Source organism: Macaca thibetana, chromosome 5 (assembly GCF_024542745.1).
Source record: "Macaca thibetana thibetana isolate TM-01 chromosome 5, ASM2454274v1, whole genome shotgun sequence".
NCBI classification, from domain to species: Eukaryota; Metazoa; Chordata; class Mammalia; order Primates; family Cercopithecidae; genus Macaca; species Macaca thibetana.
Window position 1 is genome coordinate 23,000,219 of NC_065582.1, and position 19,236 is coordinate 23,019,454.

Below are 19,236 nucleotides of genomic sequence, written 5' to 3' on the forward strand. Positions count from 1 at the left end.
GATTAAAATGACATCTTTCACCGCCTTGCGGCTTCCTGCGTGCTTGTGAGTGGAGTTCAACAGAAGTTAGAAATATCTGTAGGCTACAGAAAGTGGCCTTTGCTCTAAGTGGGTCCATAATCTCCCAGACTTCAGAGTTAGAGAAACGGCATAAGGAAGGAAAGAGTAGGTATTAGGCACAGATATGTCTCCTAATGTCATGAGAGATGTCATTAGAGCACCAAAGGGACTCAGAATTAGGGGAGTATGAGTATAAGTTGGGTTAAATGGGAAAGATATGGGTGATTATTAGAATTGGCAAGTCATATAAAAGCATAAGGGGAGTCAGAAAATATTTACAAAGTAATGGCATCAAAGTCAGGACCCTAAAGATGAATGTAACTTCATGAGATAGGCTCTATATTGTCCCTATAACTTCCTGTACTATGGAAAAATCCTACTCCAAGCTACTCCTATTTTTTTGTCCACAAATAAATTCTGATTTCCATGAATGTAATGACTCTGTCCCACTGGTGCCACTGGCGTGTGAAATGGTTCCTGAATATATTGCAAGGCAGCGGTCTCCATCTTTTTGGCACCAAGGACCGGTTTACAGGGGAGTGGGGGATGGTTTGGGTATGAAACTACTTCATCTCAGATGATCAGGCGCTAGATTCTCATAAGGAGCACAACACCTAGACCCCTTGCGTCCGCCGTTCACAATAGGGTTTGCACTCCTATGAGAATCTAATGCCACCGCTGATCTGACAGGAGGCGGAGCTCAGGGGGTAGTGCTGGCTTGCTTACTGCTCACCTCCTACTGTGCGGCCCTGTTCCTAACAGGCGACAGGTATTGGGCCACTGCCTGGGTGTTGGGGACCCCTGTTGTACATTTACGAGCAAATAAATAAACAGTATCTAGAAGGGTGCATAGGTACTATTTGTAGGTTAGAAGATGATAATTTATTGGGAGAGATGGTGATGGAAATTTTAATGGTACCTGATTCAGTTCATAGAACATTTATGTAGCTGTAACTATAAGTAATAATATATAAGTAACAATAATAAAACTGTTTTTGAAAGGCTTTTTTATAGTCTTTAATATATAGTATGAAGTATTGAGATATAATTCCAGGAGAACAGTTCCTTGTCTAGTGAGTCTGCCCCTACTCCTGGTTATACCATAAAGAGTCAACATGGGCCAGGCACAGTGGCTCAAGTCTGTAATCCTAGCATTTTGGGAGGCCAAGGCAGGTGGATCACAAGGTCAAGAGATCGAGACCATCCTGGCCAACATGGTGAAAACCCTGTCTCTACTAAAAATACAAAATTAGCTGGGAGTGGTGGCGTGTGCCTGTAGTCCCAGCTACTCAGCAGGCTGAGTCAAGAGAGTTGCTTGAACCCGGGAGGTGGAAGTTGAGCTGAGATCGTGCCACTGCACTCCAGCCTGGCAACAGTGTGAGACTCAGTCTCGGAAAAAAAAAAGAATCAACTCATGCTTGATAGTATACTTTTCCAGGACAGGAAACAAGTACAATCTGATAGGAAAATGCTATAGAATAAAATATTAGGCTATCTTTTAAATTTTATTAATTACTTCTTAACTTGAAAAACTCAGACATGCGATTGGGCAAATTACTGTACTTGAAATAGAGCTGTCAGAGCTAATGCAGAGTGGAGGTTTCACCCTCAATCGTTTGTTTCATCCTGTAAAAAAATCAGACTCAAGCAGTTTCTTTCTTCTTTCTTCTTTCTGCAACTTTTCTTTTCCAACAAAGCAGTAAGCCAGGAGAAAGGCAATGACAATGAATTTCACAAAGACCATGTATGAAGGAAAAACTGTGTTTTGTTTCCCTGAACTTTGGATAATCTTTAATGACTGTTTACTTAAATCAAATGCAGCATTTAATTGTTAAATGGCTCTGCTCAAGCTTTCAGATCTATTTTTAAAAGCAGCTAAAACTATTGGCTTCTGTTAATAATTTTTTTTTTATTTTAATTTAATTTTTTTTTTTTTTTTTGAGACGGAGTCTCTCGCTCTATCACCCAGGCTGGAGTGCAGTGGCCGGATCTCAGCTCACTACAAGCTCCGCCTCCCGGGTTTACGCCATTCTCCTGCCTCAGCCTCCTGAGTAACTGGGACTACAGGGGCCCGCCACCTCGCCCGGCTAGTTTTTTGTATTTTTTTTAGTAGAGACGGGGTTTCACCGTGTTTGCCAGGATGGTCTCGATCTCCTGACCTCGTGATCCGCCCATCTCGGCCTCCCAAAGTGCTGGGATTACAGGCTTGAGCCACCGCGCCCGGCCTTTTTTTTTTAATTAAAATAATTTTTCACAATCAAGACATATATATATATATAAAATGTGTTTTCAAGAGTCAAACAATATTTTTCCATATCTTTTAGGAAATGTTGCACTGTTAGTCATTTTCCTTTGGTAAAATATTTTTCTCATTTTAAGCTGCATATCTGTCACTGTTATTTTTAAAATATGAATACATTTTTCCAAATATAGAATCTCCTTGATATTTAAGAATCACATATTTTTATGAACTCAAATCTTAGTTCACACTTTGCTCAGTGCTGACACTATAAGCTAGTTCAGGTTAAAATAGTAGCACAGTTATTGTTTGAAAGCTTACTTTGCTTATGAACATTAATATCTTGAATGAAAATAAATATACCTGTCAATGCAAATTAAATAGAACCAATTCATATCTTAGTTAGTTAATCCTTTTACTAATTCAGAATCTAGATTATGATATTGTGTTACTTAGTTCACTATATATAAATTTCAGATTTAATTAGGCAGGAGGTATACTCTCCAGACACCACCTTGTACTTTGGTGGTGATGAAGATTCTAACTAAAATTTGAGGTAGTGATGCTGTCATTTTTAACCTATTACGTTAACGGGTCTAGAAATTTATGGAATATTGGAATGTGGTTTTCCATTACATTTAAAATTTTATATGTATACTTATAGTAGGAAACATGAATGGCCCAATGAAAAGAATAACCCTGGAAGTTCATGTTTATGAATTGTATGCACCAGAGGCTTGATAATTAAGCTCTGCCAATTTACTTCTTCCTAGCCTCACAATTTAAAGGCTAATAATACACACTGTATAAGATTGTTAAAATGATAAACAATGTAACATATATGTGTGTCACATAAAGCTATCAGCATACATGTAAATCTAACCTTAGATTTATTTAAATACTTGATTTAGTTCCTAAAATACTGCATTTTAATTTTTTATTGATTTAAAAGAAAAAATAACTTCCTAACACTTCTTTCAATGAAGATAACTATACATAGCTTTTAATTAGGTAATTAATTTGTCACACATGAGATTATGAATTCTTAATCTGTTGACCTGCATTTTACTGGAAATGGGTTTATAAAGATTTCTGGTCCATTATAACTCCTGGTAATGACTCTTTATATCTTATACAATGAAGATCATTTGCAGTTGAATATAGCTTTTTAAACGAAGAGGTCTTTAGTAATTGAAATAGTGTGGAATTACATCTGTGGAAAGAGTATGGACCTGGATCACTACAATCTGAATTTGACATCATCTACATTTTATACATTTCAAAGCTATTTTACTCATTCAATCTGTTGAGGGTCAGATTGAAAAGGAGATTACAAATATGCAGTCATGTCATTTGTTGTGATGCCTATTGAAATTTTGAAAGAGTTTATTGATGCCTTCAATAATTATGAATATGCTCACCACTTAAAAAATCATTTACTTGACAGCATATATTATTCAAATATGATAATAACTGGATCTGTTCAAAGAAATTGGTACTCATTATAAATTATCCACTTCTCTTTAAACTCTAAATCCTGATGTTTAATTTAAAAGCTCTGTAAAGCATATACTTTAAATCACTGATTGCTTTGATTTCTTGGTATCTTTTCTGCATCATACTAGTTGGCCTCATAAGCACACTTCATATTGAAAATTTATTATTACCATAATTCTTTAGATTGTGTCTTAGTTTGTGTTGCTAAATAGGAATACCCCAATACTGGCTTAATTATAAAGAAAAGAGGTTTATTTGTCTAATGGTTCTTCAAGCTGTACAAGAAATAAGGTGACAGCATCTGCTTCTGGTGAGAGCCCCAGAGTGGTTCTACTAATAGCAGAATTTGAAGGGGATCTGGGGTGTGCAGAGATCACATGGCCAGAAAGAAATCAAGACAGAGAGACCAGGCTCTTTATGTAATCAGATCTCACAAGAACTAATAGAGCAAGGACTCACTGATTACCATGAGGAGGGCACCAAACCACTCATGAGGGACCCACCCCTATGACCCAAACACCTTCCCCCAGGCCCCACCTCCAACAATAGGGATCAAAGTTCAACATGACATTTGGAGGGAAAAAACATGCAAACTATATCAGATTGTAGTTAATTTATCTTAGGAATAATTTTAAAAGTTATTTTTTATTAATTACTTCTACCACTGTATTTAAAATATGTCTAAAAATTGTTTTTTTGTGTGTGGATTTCTGTCCTTCAAAAATATAGAGAGCAAATCAGGTTGTTATTCATATTGCAGAATAAGTTATGTCAAATAATTTCTTCTATAACATCCATTTTTAATAGCAGCATTGTTTATAATATTTTCTTTTATAAAGTATTTTAGTCTACAGCCTGAACCTATACCACCCTGAACCTATCTGACCTCTTCTGATCTAGGAAGCTAAGCAGGACTGGGCCTGGTTAGTGTTTGGATAGGAGGCTGACATAATACTTTTTTGTATTCATAGAGTATATACCTTACTTAAAATTTATTTCTTATGGCATTTTCCTTTAATGCTCAAATTCCTGACATACAATATAGAAATCATTTAAAGTAAATAGTGTTCATTGTAAATTTTATAAGTTCCATGTAGGCCTTTCCAGCTTTTATATAATTTTCTCGCACTGAAAGATAATTTACTGCAGTCAGCTAATAGCATCTGTCCTTTGCTAAGACCCATGGCAAAATGTAATAAAAGTAGCCTTCTTTCCTGAAAAGTTATGACCAATAGGGAAGAGATCATGACTTGTCAGTCATGTCTTAAGAAATAATCCTACCACAACTCTGGCAGAATTTTAAAAAGCAAATGATTTGGGACATGAAACAGGGTACTGAGTAAACAGAAGAAATATATCAAGTTACCATCAGTTGAGATATTCCACAGAATATCTCTTCTCACTTGAATGTTGTTTTATCAGATTATAATCAAATCCTTCTGTTAATAATTAAATTAATATTGGTATGTATTAGTTAGTTTTCACACTGATATACAGAAATGCCCAAGACTGGGTAATTTGTAAAAGAAAGAGGTTTAATTGACACACAGTCCCACATGGCTAGGGAGGCCTCAGGAAATTAAACAGTCATTAGGGAAGGGGAAGCAAGGCACCTCCTTCGCAAGGCAGCAGGAAAGAGAAAAGTGAAGGAGGGACCTTCAAACACATAAAACCATGAGATTTCGTGAGAACTCACCCACTATCAGAAGAACAGCATGGCGCAAACCGCCCCCATAATCCAATCACATCCCTCCCTCAACACGTGGGGATTACGATTTAATATGAGATTTGGGTGAGGATACAGAGCCAAACTATAACTCTCCTAAGGTAAATATATAATGCCTAAGCTGGCATTTTATTCTGCTTGCATATTTAGGACCTTGAGAACTGTGACTTTCTACTACATGATATCAGATTCAAGAACTACAAGGTTTAAGAAAAATATTTATTTAGAGAATCAATATGTTATACCATTTATTTTTATGATTTCTTGTTTCTTGACATTGTAATGCAAATATTATTTGATTCATAGATATGCATTTGTGGAAATTCTGCCTCTTTTCACACAACCACGCTACATTTTATTTCCCTTCATTCATTGCTTATCATATGACAGGGCTCCCTCCATGTCTTTCATTTGCTACCTGAGAGAGCCCAGCATTGCAACTTCAGCATTTCTAGCTCTCTCTTTTAACACCCAACCTCATCCTTCACCCCAAAATGACATATTTTCTTCACTTGTTAACATTAAACCAAATCCTAAAATCATAACATATGGCCAATAAGCGCTATCTACGCTTTTAACTTTTGCTAAGGGTCTTCATATAAGCAATTTTATTAAAGATTTATAGACTCATGGATTACTCAAGATCAAATGATCCATAATAATGAAACCTGTCGTTGCACACGTGAAGAAATTAAGACCGAGGGAGGTAGGTGGCTTGCCGAGGCTGATTAATGAAATGGGCATATGTTAAATTTAAGTCAAGTTAGAATGAGAGGGTATTTTGTGGTTTTTGGTTTTTTGCTCACCATTTTGGTGACATCATTTACCCTCTTTCAGAAATCAATGTAAATCCTGAAACATGGAAGTTTTGTTCAAATTATTTTGTAAAAATGAACAACATGATTAACTTAAACAGAAAACTAAGTAGACCATAAATGAGTAAATGGATGTAGCAGCAATTAACTTATAGTTATTAGGAAAATGAGACTATTGAGCTTTCATATGAGACTGATGCTAGAGACATACTGAAGGCTACAGTGAAAGTTAAATCATGAATACAAGATAATAGTTCAGGTGGTAAGAAGATGATATGATTCAAAGGCCTAGAAGTGAGTCATCTAAAAGAACACTAGCAATAGTATGAATTCCTCTTTAGTTATTAGTTTAATTTTCCAGCTCATAAAAACATAATAATATTTATAATTATATGAAACTAACTTAGGGCCTTGAATCTGGAACCTTTAAAACGAATGATTCTGAGAAAAAAAGAAAAGAAAACTTGAGTTTGTTATATGTTATTCAATTTTCTTCATTTACCTGAGTTCCAAAATACAATTTTTTGCTTCTTGAGGGAAGGGGGTGTGACCCTGTATAGGATGCAGTTAGAAACTAAATAAATTTTTAACTCAGAGTTTTAGAATTGAATATTTATTTGAAAAGATGAGTCTATGGAAGTCATATATTTATTCCAGTGGAGTTGCTGTTGGAAGACCAATTTCTGAAAATGTTCAGAGTTTTTCAGCCAGCTTTGGTTTTGTACTTTATTAATGGAAACAGGTTGTATCACCCTATTTGTTAATAATTTAAAACAACTAACTGTAAATGACCTTCGGTGTATCAAAAAATTAGATGTAGGCTCAAAGGTTAATCTTTTCTGCACCTAGAATATTCAGAATAATGTGCCTAGTTGTGCTCTTCCCAGATCTAGTTTCTTACATGGGGCATTCCTCTTGCCACAGTTGCCAGACAGCCATTCTCATAGCCTGAGCCCAGTACACCTTTCCCTAATCATGTCGCTTCGCACATCTTCACCTATACGATGACTACATGAGTTCACTTCTCTCATAGAAACACGTTGCTCTCTCTTAAATGGGGCCTTCAAAATGTAATTAAAAACCAACCAACAACCGATGATTTCCATGTATATATAATTTATATAAGTTTACATATTATATATCATACATAGATATTAAATTAAGTGTTAAGTTTTTAATGTTATATCTTCATCTACTTGGCTAATTTTTCTAAGAACAAAACAAAAATTTCAATAGACTGTGAAGAACACTAATTCTGAGAACAATCTCCGATGTCAAACCAAACACATTCTGAATCATAGGAAACATTTTTATTATTATTATTTTAAGTCCTGGCATACATGTGCAGAATGTAAAGGTTTGTTACAGAGGTATATATATACATGTGCTATGTTGCTTTGCTGCACCTATCAACTTGTCATCTAGGATACATTTTTATAAAAGGAGTCTGGAAATGCAAAAATCTCTTCCATGATGAATAGTGATGTTACATGTATGTGGAAAGGTGATATCACATAGAGTTGGACTTATATAAATTTGTAGAAGTACTTTTGTATTCCCATAAGACTAAGAAATGCATTTGTATATTGTTGGTGATTATATTTCACTCCAGCAAATCCTGACCAGCATCAAAACTAAATAAAAAGTACATTTTTTATTGATATACTTTAGGAATATGAACACATTTATTTAGTGTTCCATATGGTTAAAACTGGAAGGAATAAGAACAACTAATCTTGTTTTGCTTCAAAATTTATTTTACAAGTACATTACAATTTTACTTTTTGAGCTCATTTCAATGTCACAAATTTCTAATAAATCTTCAATTTTTTTTTTTTTTTTTTTTTTTTTTTTTTTTTTTTTTTTTTTTTTTTGAGATGAAGTTTCACTCAGGCTGGAGTGCAGTGGTGTGATCTTGACTCACAGCAACCTTTGCCTCCTGGATTCAAGCAATTCTCCTGCCTCAGCCTCCTGAGTTACGGGGATCACAGGCATGCACCACCATGCCTGGCTAATTTTGTATTTTTAGTAGAGACGGGGTTTCTCCGTGTTGGTCAGACTGGTCTCGAACTCCCGACCTCAGGTGATCCACCCACCTTGGCCTCCCAAAGCGCTGGGATTTCAGGCATGAGCCACCATGCCCAGCCAAATCTTCAAATTTTTAAAAAATTTACTTCTAGTTATATTTACTCTTAAAAAGAAATTAAAATATTTTCTAAGTTGTAAATGTTATATTTATAAGAGAAATTTATTAATACAACAATTTTTAGTTTCCAGATCTCATTAGGGTTTTTTTTAAGTTATATGTGTTAAAAAAGCAGAATGAGATGAAGTATAAAAGAGATACAGAGTTGGGATATAAACCTAAGCATAAAGAACATATACATCCTATTTTTTTTACTATAATCCCCTTTTGCTCTAATAAAATACTTTTCACTGATTAGAAGCCCAAACTTGCTTATACTTTCTCCTAATGTATCTGAAGAGCAAATAACTTTGCATAATTTCATGTCTTGTTTGATTACACACAGTGAAAGTTCAGTGCAAGTAGAACGTTTTATTTTTTTTTTTAATTTCTCTCTGCTACATTTTTGTAATTTATAAATCTTGAAGTGTTACGGAATAGTCCAAGTTTTTCAGTCATTGTTTTATTTCTCGCTAGGATATCGTGCCAATTGTTTTTCAGGAAAAATTTGCATATTAATTTTTTCTCATTGTATCTGTTATAAGATGAACTTTGTAGCGAAGCAAGGTTTTAATGTGGTCTTTTGGCAGAATGTACAAAACTGAAATAAAGAGAATTTATTTGGAACTATGATAGGCTTCATGAAAATCGTTTCTGAGAGAGAGAAAGAGAGATAAAATGATCAATGTGTAATGCCCAGCCCAACCAAACTCTGGCAAAATTTGAAATACATAGTTCAAACGTCTTTACTTATAGTGAAAGTCCTTAAAATGTGTCTTGATAGTCTTTTGGGACCACTATTTGTAGATTTGACATATTCATGAAAAGAAAACAAAAGGCACAAAGAAAAAATAGTTTCTAGTAAAACATCTATTCTCATCCTGACATAAGGCATCAAATTACTCTCTCCATAAGCAGTTGTAATAAACGAATATTGATTTACTACAGGACTTCTAAATATTAATTTTTTTATGAATTCTCAGTTACTTTTTTTTTCTAGCTTTTAAGCCATTTTCCTGACTCTGTGTAAATTGTTCACACAAATAGGCAAAGGAATAAAGCAATTTAACCAAAGTGGGGAAACAGCAAATTGTAAGTGTAGGTAGCAGAAAACAATGGATTTTTTTCAAGTTATTCTATATCAAAGCCGCATGGATCTATTTTAAGACACTTTTACACAACAAAAGGAAATTTGCTGTCACTAACCCTAGTCATTTGGCTTTCTAAATACTGGTAAATGCTGGAAAATTGGAATTCTTTGTTTCTGTTTTCTCTAAAAGTAAGCCACTCTTACTTTTAGGCACCCAGTGAATTAGGTGTCATCTCTTATATATTGTTCCTAATGGAATGTGAGGACGGCTTTTAAGAAGGTGCCAGATGTGTGAGTCCTTTATTGCTGAGCAAGTGTTGCTTCTGTTTCTGAGGCTATGAAAAGGGTTTGCATGAAGAAATACAGCTATCATTTATATGTGACTAGCAGAATATATTTAAGGGACATATTCCTGTTTCATTAGAGGCAAGCCTTGAGATAGAAATCAAAAGATATAATGAAAAATATGACATGAAATAATAAATTAAAAATGAGAATCGTTTGTTGATTCTAATGTATCTTCAGGAGTTGGAATGGCAGTGGAGGAGAGGAATGAGCTAATATAAATGCATGTTCTTAAATAAATATGCTCAATATGCTTGCTTTATTTTTTAACAGGATGAAAGAAGCAGGAGTAGACCCTAGGCAATGGAGGGGTCCCATATTATCCACCTGCAAGCAGTGCCCAATGGTCTATCCCAGCCCTGTTTGTGGTTCAGATGGTCATACCTACTCTTTTCAGGTAAAGACACCTACAGTTGTTTAGTATGAAATAAGTGATGCATACGTATTAGTAAATGATTAAAACTATTGGTTATCTAATGTGATATTCAAATTACTCATTTACTTTATAAAATAATATGAATAATCTCACTGGTTTGGAATATGATCCAATATGTATTTGTTTTTTCCATATCAGAATTTTTAAGGTTTGAAATACTAAAGCTATGAACCCTCAAATATCAAAGCCAACCTTTCCTTTGCTGCTACTATGAAAGGTGCCAGAAATGTTAGTGTGCTGTACAATAGCTTTAGTGATCAATATTATTTTAACAACAATAAATGTGCTACAATCTGTCACTACAATTACTTTTTTTAATCTCATATTTTATCTCCTATATTATCTCGTTTAAGCCACCAAAAAAAAACCTCTTTACTAGATGAAAAAACCGGGATCAGAAAGGCAATTTGGCAAGTTTCACATATTTAGTTGACACTGAAGCCGGGATTTGATATAATCTCTGATTCAATGCCTTTGCTCTCTCGTCTACATTATTCTTCCTCCCAATTAAGTGTCCCATATTGTTAAAATATTTTGGGATTTTTACAAACTTTGCCTAAATAAGACATTGATAAATTTCCTTAGCTTATGTAACAGAAAGGAAAGAGTTCAGACTCACTGTCTTTTATCTGAAACCCTAGGGACTGAATACATTAAAAAATTTAGATTTAAGAAATATATATTTTAGACAGGTAGTGTAGCATATTATGCAGTGTCCCTAGAAGAAGCTTACCCTATAATTAAATTATTAAGCCAGGTGCAGTGGCTTATACCTGTAATACCAGCACTTGGGAGGCCAAGGTGGGCAAATCACCTGAGTCAGGAATTTGAGACCAGACTGGCCAACAAGGTGAAACTCCATTTCTACTAAAAATACAAAAATGCGTCAGGCATGGTAGTGGGCGTCTGTAATCCCAGCTACTCTGGAGGCTGAGGCAGGAGAATCACTTGAACCAGGGAGGCGGAGGTTGCAGTGAGCTGCGCCATTGCACTCCAGCCTGAACAACAAGAGCAAACCTGTTTGAAAAAACAAAAACATGTTAATATCCTTTTAAGCAACAATTCGAATATTCTTACTAAAGAGTATACATGAGATCTATAAATAACCTTTTCTTAGTTCATATCTGATTGTGCTTGCTGCAAAGTTATTTCCAGAATTTTTTTACCTTTTATTAAAATGCTTCGGTTTTGTGGATACCTGCTTATGAATCACAATTTGTCTGAGCAAATATTTCCCCAAAACTTCCACTTGCCTTTTACAATTACAAATCTGGGCAAGTGCACTACAATACTCTTAATTAATTCAGTCACTAAATACATACATAGTACATACTAGGTGCCAAGTACTGTGTATCCTTAGTGAAGCTGTCTTATGTCTACCTGCTAAACTTTTATAGATGTATATAGAAGCGGAGTTATTGCTAGGAGAGGAGTGTGTCAGGGGTCCTTTCAACATGGTCTTGATCTTGGTGAATTTAACATGGTATAGGTAGGGCTTTGGCTTTGCAAGTTTAGTGAATTCATGTTGTCAGTACAAGGGAGAGCGAATCTATCTCATAAAATCCCACGTGGAAACGATGTGTAAATCATTTTACTGATTTATTGACTTATAACGAAGGATGCAGATTGTAATATTCAAACTGATGGAAAGAGCTACAGAGGAAGCAAATTTTAATCCTAATTTTATCTAGTGATTGTAGATGATTGAACAAATGGAGTCAGTGGTAGAGAGATTGGAAATTTTTACTGGCATCCACCTAAGTAGAACTATGTCTTTCTCAACATTGGACATATGTGCCAGAAGTTTGTGCCTAGGGTGTCATCATTCCCAAAGAGTGCTAACAGAAGTCTACTGGCTTCTGCTGACATTTTTGGGACTCTTTTTAGGTTGCTCTTAGCAGGTGCTCCTTCCTTTTCCAATTTAGTTTCATAGGACACCAAGTTACAATTAGAAGTGGAATTCTATTTGATGAGACTTGATTGATGATGTTAGAGTTACTTAGCATGTAAGAAATAGCCCTCAGATTCTCATTCAAGACTAAAAGCACCTATTATACGTAGATTAATTCAGGTATATATTCAATTTCATGGGGTTTCCTCATTGTTCTCCTTGGGCATGGGGCACACTGTGATACCTTGGCTTATAAATCATCTAATCTTATTAGTATTATCAACACAACTAATCTTATAGATAATTCATATTTGAATTATTATTTTAATATTTATTTGCATAAATGTCACTTTTAACAAATGCTTTCTTTACATAGAAAGACATTACACAAAGCATGATTCAAGTGAATATAGGTCTTGAATAACTCTAAATCACCATTTTTATTTCTGTTAATTCTAATCTAACTTAGTGAGTTTTCCACTTTGGACCATCCATCCTAATCTTAAACTTTGGCATTGACAGCGATGAGACTGAACTATATAAAACAATGAAAACTAAGTAGAACTCTTAACCCAGTAAAAATTTAGGTGGAACTATCCTTACTAATCTTTTCTTTTCTTTTTTTTTTTTTTTTTTTTGAGACGGAGTCTCGCTCTGTAGCCCAGGCTGGAGTGCAGTGGCGGGATCTCAGCTCACTGCAAGCTCCGCCTCCCGGGTTCACGCCATTCTCCTGCCTCAGCCTCCCCAGCAGCTGGGACTACAGGCGCCCGCCACCTCGCCCGGCTAGTTTTTTTTTTTTTTTTTGTAATTTTTTTGTAGTTGAGACGGGGTTTCACCGTGTTAGCCAGGGTGGTCTCGATCTCCTGACCTCGTGATCCGCCCATCTCGGCCTCCCAAAGTGCTGGGATTACAAGCTTGAGCCACCGCGCCCGGCCTACTAATCTTTTCTTAAGAGTTTATTTGATTTGAATCTCAAATTAATGACTTCAACATGTTGGTGATTTTTTGTTCCTCCCTCATAAGAAAGTATTGCCCTAGGCTATTTAGCTACTGGATCAAGAACAAAGACCACAGAGGCCAGTATCTTCTTGTAAATGTCACCTTATTATGTTCCCAACATCTACTTATGAGAGTTGAAAATAGAATATAGGTAAGAGATCACAAGATCTTTCTTCTGGCTCTTGGATCACTAAATTTTGTCAATAAACTTGCAAATTTTGACAGGGCAGATGTAAACACATTCGAACAATAATGATGAGCTCCAAATTCTAAGCTCAGTGGGGTCCATGAAGCTCCTTGCTTGAAGTCGTAAATCCTCCCCGAGTAGTCCTGATATGTTAAAGATAAACCAGAAGCCAGATATGATGAGTCTTGGATGTGGGGCCCTACATTCAGTGTGGAAGTGTCATCTTGCTGTGGAAGCCTTTCCTATTCATCTGCTGAATTGTCGACCCATGCATTGATACAAAGGGGTTTTTTAACACTACAAATAATATTCCTACAAGTTCTGTTTTAGACCCACAATGTTTGTTCATTACTTTCAGCTCATTTTATAGAGAGAAGATTATAAATGATATTTCCATTGCACATCCTAACTGGAGGTGAGGTCATTACGAAGTACAATAGGTGCAGGAGCTGGGGGATGTGGTGGGAAAGAGGGATATCAGAAGGTACACAAAGAAAGACTGTAGCCAAATGACATAACTAAGATATAATTTTGAAAGGTAAACTTCATTATGCAATGTGACCAATTTTGAATAATTATTTTATTTGAGTTCAAGCTTTTAAGTTAATTGGCATTTCTAGAAATCCTCAGCAGAGTATTTTAAAAATGCATACACAAAAAGAAAAGTGAATAGATGAGGAACTATGGATAAATAGGCTTACTTGAAAAAATATTGGGACATTTGTGATTTTCATAAAAAGTATTTTTGGAACATTGTCTTTTTTCCTATTAAGAAAAAATGATTTACTTTCTTTAGAAGCCTATTTAATCTTTCTTTTTAAAAGAACCAGTCTTCTCTGAATTCTTTCAAATTCAGCATTGCCAGAAAAATCAAAATATAAGTCTGTTCAAGGTTGTTTGAGAGGTAATCATTCTTGAAATTGACACAAAAGATGAAGGCCTTCATTTCTTTACTTCAGGCAAAGTCTATTTTGATTGTATTGTCAAGCTTCAGTAAGAACTAGGAATTGTTCTTCAATACAGCATTTATGTTAGATCATGGATATATTTCTCACTTTGTTATGTAAAATGTACATTACATTTGCCGTGAGCACAAGTCAATAAATAATACTAATGTTTCAGACTTGAGTAGAACATGTGTAATATAAATTCCCTGAGGACAACAGTGGATGATTTTAAACTCTTTTCTATCATATTTTTAGTGATGCGCTGCTTGGCAATGGAACTAAACAATCGTGAATTCCTTAGAAATGAGTATTGTTCATAAAATTGTGTGTGCATGTGTATGTGTGTGTGTGTGTGTGTGTGTGTGGTTTTGAAGGAAGGCAAATATAAAGCTTACCTATTTTAGACTGCAGTTTTCCAAATCCAGCTGTAAAGATGCTACTTAACTTGATTTGGAATGGGGTCCCATGAATTGGAATTTTTAAAACTTCTCATGTGACTTTTATATGTAGCCATGGCTGAGAATCACGTGCATCCCTTCAAATTAATGCCTTTGAATACTTAAATAAAAGATAGGGGTGTGTGTGCGCGTGTGTGTGTGAACAATAACATTAGCCTTAAAGGAGAAGGCCTATTTTTTTTATTACTGTTCAAAAAATTTCTATTTTCTTTTCTTTTTCTTTTTTTTTTTTTTTTTTTGAGACAGAGTCTCACTCTGTTGCCCAGGCTGGAGTACCATGGCGCAATCTAGTTCACTGCAAGCTCTGCCTCCCAGCTTCACGCCATTCTCCTACCTCAGCCTCCCAAGTAGCTGGGACCACAGGCGCCCGCTACCACGCCTGGCTAATTTTTTTTTTTTTTTTTGTATTTTTAGTAGAGATGGGGTTTCACTGTGTTAGCCAGGATGGTCTCAATCTCCTGACCTCATGATCCACCCACCTCAGCCTCCCAAAGTGCTGGGATTACAGCCGTGAGCCACCACACCTGGCTCAAAAAATTTCTATTTTAAGTTTCAACATGCTACTATAATGTTTTAACCTTTCTGTCATTTATTTTTTTTCCATATTTGAGGCATGTTCTTACTTTCTCTTTATAGTTACTAATTCTAGCAACTATATGCACATTTTGAAAGGTAGATAATTTCTGACTCCTAATCATGAGAAATTTGATATGTTATACTTTTTAGTGTTTAGTTGTTCTGTCTTCTTTCCTCTGAATATTTAGAGCTGAGATCATTTGATTTTGGAAGATCCACTATCAAAAATGGATGTGCACTCTTTCCATGTGACTTGCTTTTCCACTTAGATTGGGTTTGACTTTTGGCCAACTCGATCAATATCACACCACCAGAACATTACCATGGTCATTTATGGGGATCAATTCTTATTACAGCACTGAACATTACAGGAAATAATATGAATGAACCTTATCATAAAATTTCAAATTCAAAAGGAACTTAAAAGAACATCTAGGAAAAACTTCTATGCAATAAAGTCCCTGGTATGAAATCATATTCTGCGAGGTAAACCTCTATATTTGAGGAGTGTTCTAATTGTTAAAAAAGTCTTCCTCTCCTTACATTGATTTTGTTTCCAACACTCCGTATCCTTACTCCCTGGAGCCATGTGTTGAAGCACAAAATACATCCTCTCCGGTCTTCAGTTACTGGGAAAAATGTAAATTTTAAATTGGCCACTTGCAGTGAAGCAAACAGCCAAAAAACACTTGCAAAGCAGCTTCACATGTGGGAAAAGAACTCATTTTTTTGTTTGTTTTTGCTTTTTCAAATCCCTGATTGGCCATTGACTTGATCAATGACTGGTGCCTTTGAATAGAAGCTTCTAAGAGAAGACAGGGTACCTTGCTCCAGAATACCTTCACCCCAGTCCCTTTATTTTTACATACGTTTCTGGATACTAAGTTATTTTCCTAATGCCCTGATCCGTGTTTCCCACAGCTTGGTGCCAGTGGCCTATCTGTGGGGAAGGTATAATGTAATGAGTCAGAGGCACAGGTGCCTGGTTTTTGTCTACCATTCACAGTAACTTGTGTTTGATCTTGCAATATGGTATCCCATGGCCTTTTCACTACATTAACTTTCATAACCTCATATATACAAGTGTGTGTGCATATGTATAATGTGTGTGTACATATATAAATCAAACATTTATGTAGACCATATTTTCTGGCAAATATTTCAAATATTTTAAATACATTAACTGGTTATTTTCCCTCCTTGATAGATGAGAACTGTGATGCACAGAGAATTTAAGTCATTTGACCAGTGTTACTCAGCTAAGTCCAGAGCCCATGTTCTTAACTGCCTTTCAATATTTTAATGTAAAATTGAAGCAAATTCATTTTTTAAATTAATTACCCTTCATTATTTTTCTATGTTGCTACACATAATGTGGTAACTACCTTTATTTGAATCACTAAAAAATAAAATAAAATAAAATATATGGCTTTTAAATTTATTGAGTTGTTTGTTTCTCACTGGCTTAAAGCCTGTGATATCAGAGTATTAATAAAATATATTTTTAGATATTATGCATGATAAATAAGCCTAACTCATCAACTTTCTATGATTATACTTGTTGCAGAAAACAATCTTCTGTGTCTTCTAGAAGCTTTAAAATTTTAACTTTTAGATTTAGGACTGTGATACTCATTAGTTTTTGTGTATAGGAGAAGGTAGGGTTTTTGTTGTTGTTGTTGTTGTTGTTTTAATGTAGCCAACCAGGCCAGGCACAGTGGCCTACGCCTATAATCCCACCCTTTTGAGAAGCAGAGGTAAGAAAATTGCTTTAGCTCGGAAGGTCAAGACAAGCCTTGGTAACATGGCAAAAACCCGTTTCTACACAATGTTTTTTTTTTTTTAAAGTAGCCAACCAGTTGCAGAATCATTTATAGCGTCTTACTTCATTGGATCGCTTTGACGTCTTTGTCAAAAATGAAATGGTCCTAAATGTGTGGGTCTGTTTCTGTCTTTATTATGTTCAGTGAACTATTTGTCCTTAATCCTGTATCACATGTCTAATTTGTTGTACCTTAATGCTGACTTTTGAATTCCGGTGCAAAGTCCAACTTTGTTATACCTTTTTACTATTGCTTTGGTGTTTACCCTTTGCCTTTCCATATGAATTTCAGAATCAGTCTATCAGTTTCTATAGAAAACAAGTTGGAGTCATTTTTTTAGATATTGTGCAGTACCAAATCTTCAAATCCACACACTTGGTATATCTCTCCATTTAGTTATATTTCATTAATTAATGTTTGGTAATTTTCAGTATAGGATTTCATAATGCCCTTTATTAAATTTGTTAAGTAGTTTTTTATTAGTACTATTGTAAATTTAATTTTAATTCAATTTTTAACTGTTTGCTGATAGTATATTGTTATATTGTTAATTTTCTATACTGACTTGTATATTACCACTTTGCTAAATTCACTTATTATTTCTAGTAATGTTTTGTAGATCTCTCCAGATTATTTTACACATAATATCCTTCTCCATGAATAGAGGCAGGTTTATTTCTTCCTTTTTTATCTTTTTATTTCTTGCCTTAGGTTTTGGTTAGGACTTCCACTACAAGGTTCAATGCATCTCCATGCCTTAGTCCCAATTTATAAGAAAAGTGTTCAGTATTTTCAACATTAGGAATGAAGTTACCTATAGATTTTTGTTTGTAAAAAAATGAAGTTTTAATAGAGCTTAAGCCTATGTTAATTAAGTTTTCTGTAGCCATCACAGAATAGAACATATAATATCAGTGTCTTCATCTTGTGTTACTATATACTAAAAAAGGACTAACATCACATATATTCACTTGGGGAATTTTCATGTTAACTTTTATACCTTAGATATCTTGTAGTTAATAAACAGTCCATCTAGTTTGTATATATAAGGAACCCATTTGTCTAAAAAATCCTAAACTATGTAGAACATGTTTAAATATACATGTTCTTTAAGAGAAACATAATGATAATAATACTAGGCATATACTAGTTGTGGTAATAGAAGTTCTAGTAATATTTGTAGTAATTGCTAAAATAAATGTACAATAATATCAGTTAATATCCTAAATATTTTATGTGTAGTAATTTAATCTTTAAAGAAATTTACAAGACTTTTTTATAATGATCTGCAAACTAAGGATAAAGAAAAGGAAACCCATGTCAGCCATAAAGCTGGTGAATTACAATGCTGGAATTGGAGCCCAGTTAAGCTCACATACAGTTAACCACAGCACTGCACTGTGCAATAAAACTCCCAGCAAGACCTTAATTGATGCATTTATCACTTGTGAATTTTACCTTAATGATGTCCTTTGTAACATTAATTATTCATCACTTTGCCAAGGGGGAAAAAAAAACATGGGAGGCAATGGGAGAGATATAAAGAAACCATATATATTTCAACTCTTCAGAAAGATTGTAAAAAAGTAAATAGGTTATCCATGTGTATCTGTAAACCAACCTCTTTTTATCCTCCCTATTTTTCTCTCCTTCTCAGACATTAATACCCCCAATTCTACTCTCTACTTCCAGGGGCTCAAAATATTTTTTAACTCCCACATATGAGTGAGAACATGTGGTATTTATCTTTTTGTGCCTGGCTTATTTCAATTAATACAATGTTATTCATCTGTAAAGATAACTATAGCGTGTGCCATCCTTACTATGTTACTAGAAGTTATTCCAGCTGAGTTACTCAGAAAGTTTCCAGGTAATTAAGTAAATGTATGCACAGCACCTTTGGAAGAGCTCTATATTCCTTTTGTCAAAGGCACCCAACTCATATCAACAAACAAATATTCT

At 34.8% G+C, this 19,236-nt stretch overlaps 1 protein-coding gene across 3 annotated transcripts in view; it reads left to right on the forward strand.

Moving 5' to 3' along the window:
- Nucleotides 1-19,236, forward strand: part of SPOCK3 (SPARC (osteonectin), cwcv and kazal like domains proteoglycan 3) — a 482,197-nt gene that overhangs the window by 309,622 nt on the left and 153,339 nt on the right. For all 3 annotated transcript variants that reach the window (XM_050791745.1, XM_050791747.1, XM_050791746.1), the window contains one exon: nt 10,231-10,354. In XM_050791745.1, the coding sequence (XP_050647702.1) occupies nt 10,231-10,354 (124 nt within the window). The remainder of the gene's footprint in view (nt 1-10,230; nt 10,355-19,236) is intronic.